General features: G+C 31.5%; 1 protein-coding gene across 2 annotated transcripts in view; it reads right to left on the bottom strand.

Moving 5' to 3' along the window:
• The window catches only part of LOC107637228 (proline-rich receptor-like protein kinase PERK3), a 5,364-nt gene that overhangs the window by 2,008 nt on the left and 1,712 nt on the right, over window positions 1-1,644 (bottom strand). For both annotated transcript variants that reach the window (XM_021121961.1, XM_021121962.1), the window contains exons 2-3: window positions 553-891; window positions 166-249 (exon numbers count right to left, since the gene is read on the bottom strand). In XM_021121961.1, the coding sequence (XP_020977620.1) occupies window positions 166-249; window positions 553-891 (423 nt within the window). The remainder of the gene's footprint in view (window positions 1-165; window positions 250-552; window positions 892-1,644) is intronic.

Here is a 1,644-nt window from a genome sequence, read left to right as displayed (position 1 = left end):
GAAAAATCTAAACATAAAATTGTATTTAAATTTGAATATGAATAATATTCTCATACTTAGTTTAAAAAATTAATTAAATATTCATTAATAATAATGTTGAATATGTGAGCCATATATATCTATCGAAGAAGTAAAATCTTTTAAATTTCATATGAAAGGACATACATTCCTCATGAAGATATGCTATTCCCTTAGCAGCTCCTAGAGCAATCCTCATTCTTGTAGGCCAATCTATAGTAGGACCTTGCCCTGTTGTTCAAATAAGTGAATAGCCATTATAATTTGTATCCGATTCATAAAAGGTTATTAATGCAACCACAAAACAATTTTATTAATATTGTTATTTATTTGTACTATTATAGAAAATCTCTTGGTAAAAACCGATAAGATTTTGATACTCGAATATAATTTTTCAATGACTTTTTACTAGTATATTTATGTAATAAAAAAATACTATTTATACACATGATAATTTTTCTTAAATTTGTACACATTATTTGCAGGAAAAAGATTAACATACAGTTGTATTATTTTACAACTTAAAAAAAATACCATGTAGATGGAACTCTAATGTATTGTTTGGAACAAATTCGTAGACGAGAAGCCTGTGGTGGCCGGCCATGCAATATCCAAGCAAAGAAACGAGATTCCTGTGATGAACCCTGGTGATTATGTCTACTTCAGCTTGGAATTCACGCTCTCCCTGCCTACTTCCATCCTTGAGCTGTTTGATGGCAGCCTCCTTGCCGTTTGGAAGGAGTCCTTTGTGGACAAAACCGAATCCACCTTCTCCAAGCAAATTTGCTTTGGAGAACCCATCTGTTGCAACTGCCAACTCCTCGTATCTGAATATTCTGTTCTTTGATGACATTTCCATTATGCCGCTATTGCCTGTACAATAATTAGTAAGAAGCATGGTAACTAGAATGGAAAGAGCGTGCATTTGCATCGTTGCATTTGCATGTAAGCAACGTGCATATATTATTCTATTCTTATTTTCTAAAGTTGCGCAACGATCTCAAAACTATATATATTGATTTATTCAATGTGACAAAAAAATATGAATGTACAGCGTGTAAAATTCTTACAAAAAATATATTTTGTTATTGGGCTAAATCTTTGGTCCATGAATAAAATGAACATCACCCATACTATCGATTTTAGGGTTCACCAATGATCGAACTCTTGACCTTTCAGATCTATAATTCTAATACCATATCATGAAACCACTCATCCCAAAAGTGTAACTTGATAGGACAATGTAACACTAATGGTCATATCTTTAATACTTCCTAAACCTCCACTGTACATATTGTACGCTTAGGCTATTGACTTTCTATACTTAAAATTTGTCTGCGCAACTTTTAGGATTCGTAATACTAATCCTATTTATAGGAATTCAACTTCAATTTAACCCGTTTGAATAGGTTTAATAGTCCAATTCACAGCAAATTGAGTTGCAAGTTAGATCTAGTGTGGATTTAGAGTAAATCCTACCCAACCTATTTATACTCCTAATATATCATAGTAGATTTTTAAAACTATTAGAGAAAGAGAGAGAGTATTGTAGCAACAAATTAAGTTTGAAGAAGAGTGACAAAAAAATTTTTTGTTGTTTGTGTTATTATAATTTTAGCAAGGACT

The sequence above is a fragment of the Arachis ipaensis genome, chromosome B04 (genome assembly GCF_000816755.2).
Source record: "Arachis ipaensis cultivar K30076 chromosome B04, Araip1.1, whole genome shotgun sequence".
Lineage (NCBI taxonomy): Eukaryota > Viridiplantae > Streptophyta > Magnoliopsida > Fabales > Fabaceae > Arachis > Arachis ipaensis.
Note: the sequence above shows the minus strand (reverse complement) of the source record. Positions and strands in the feature narration are given on the sequence as shown.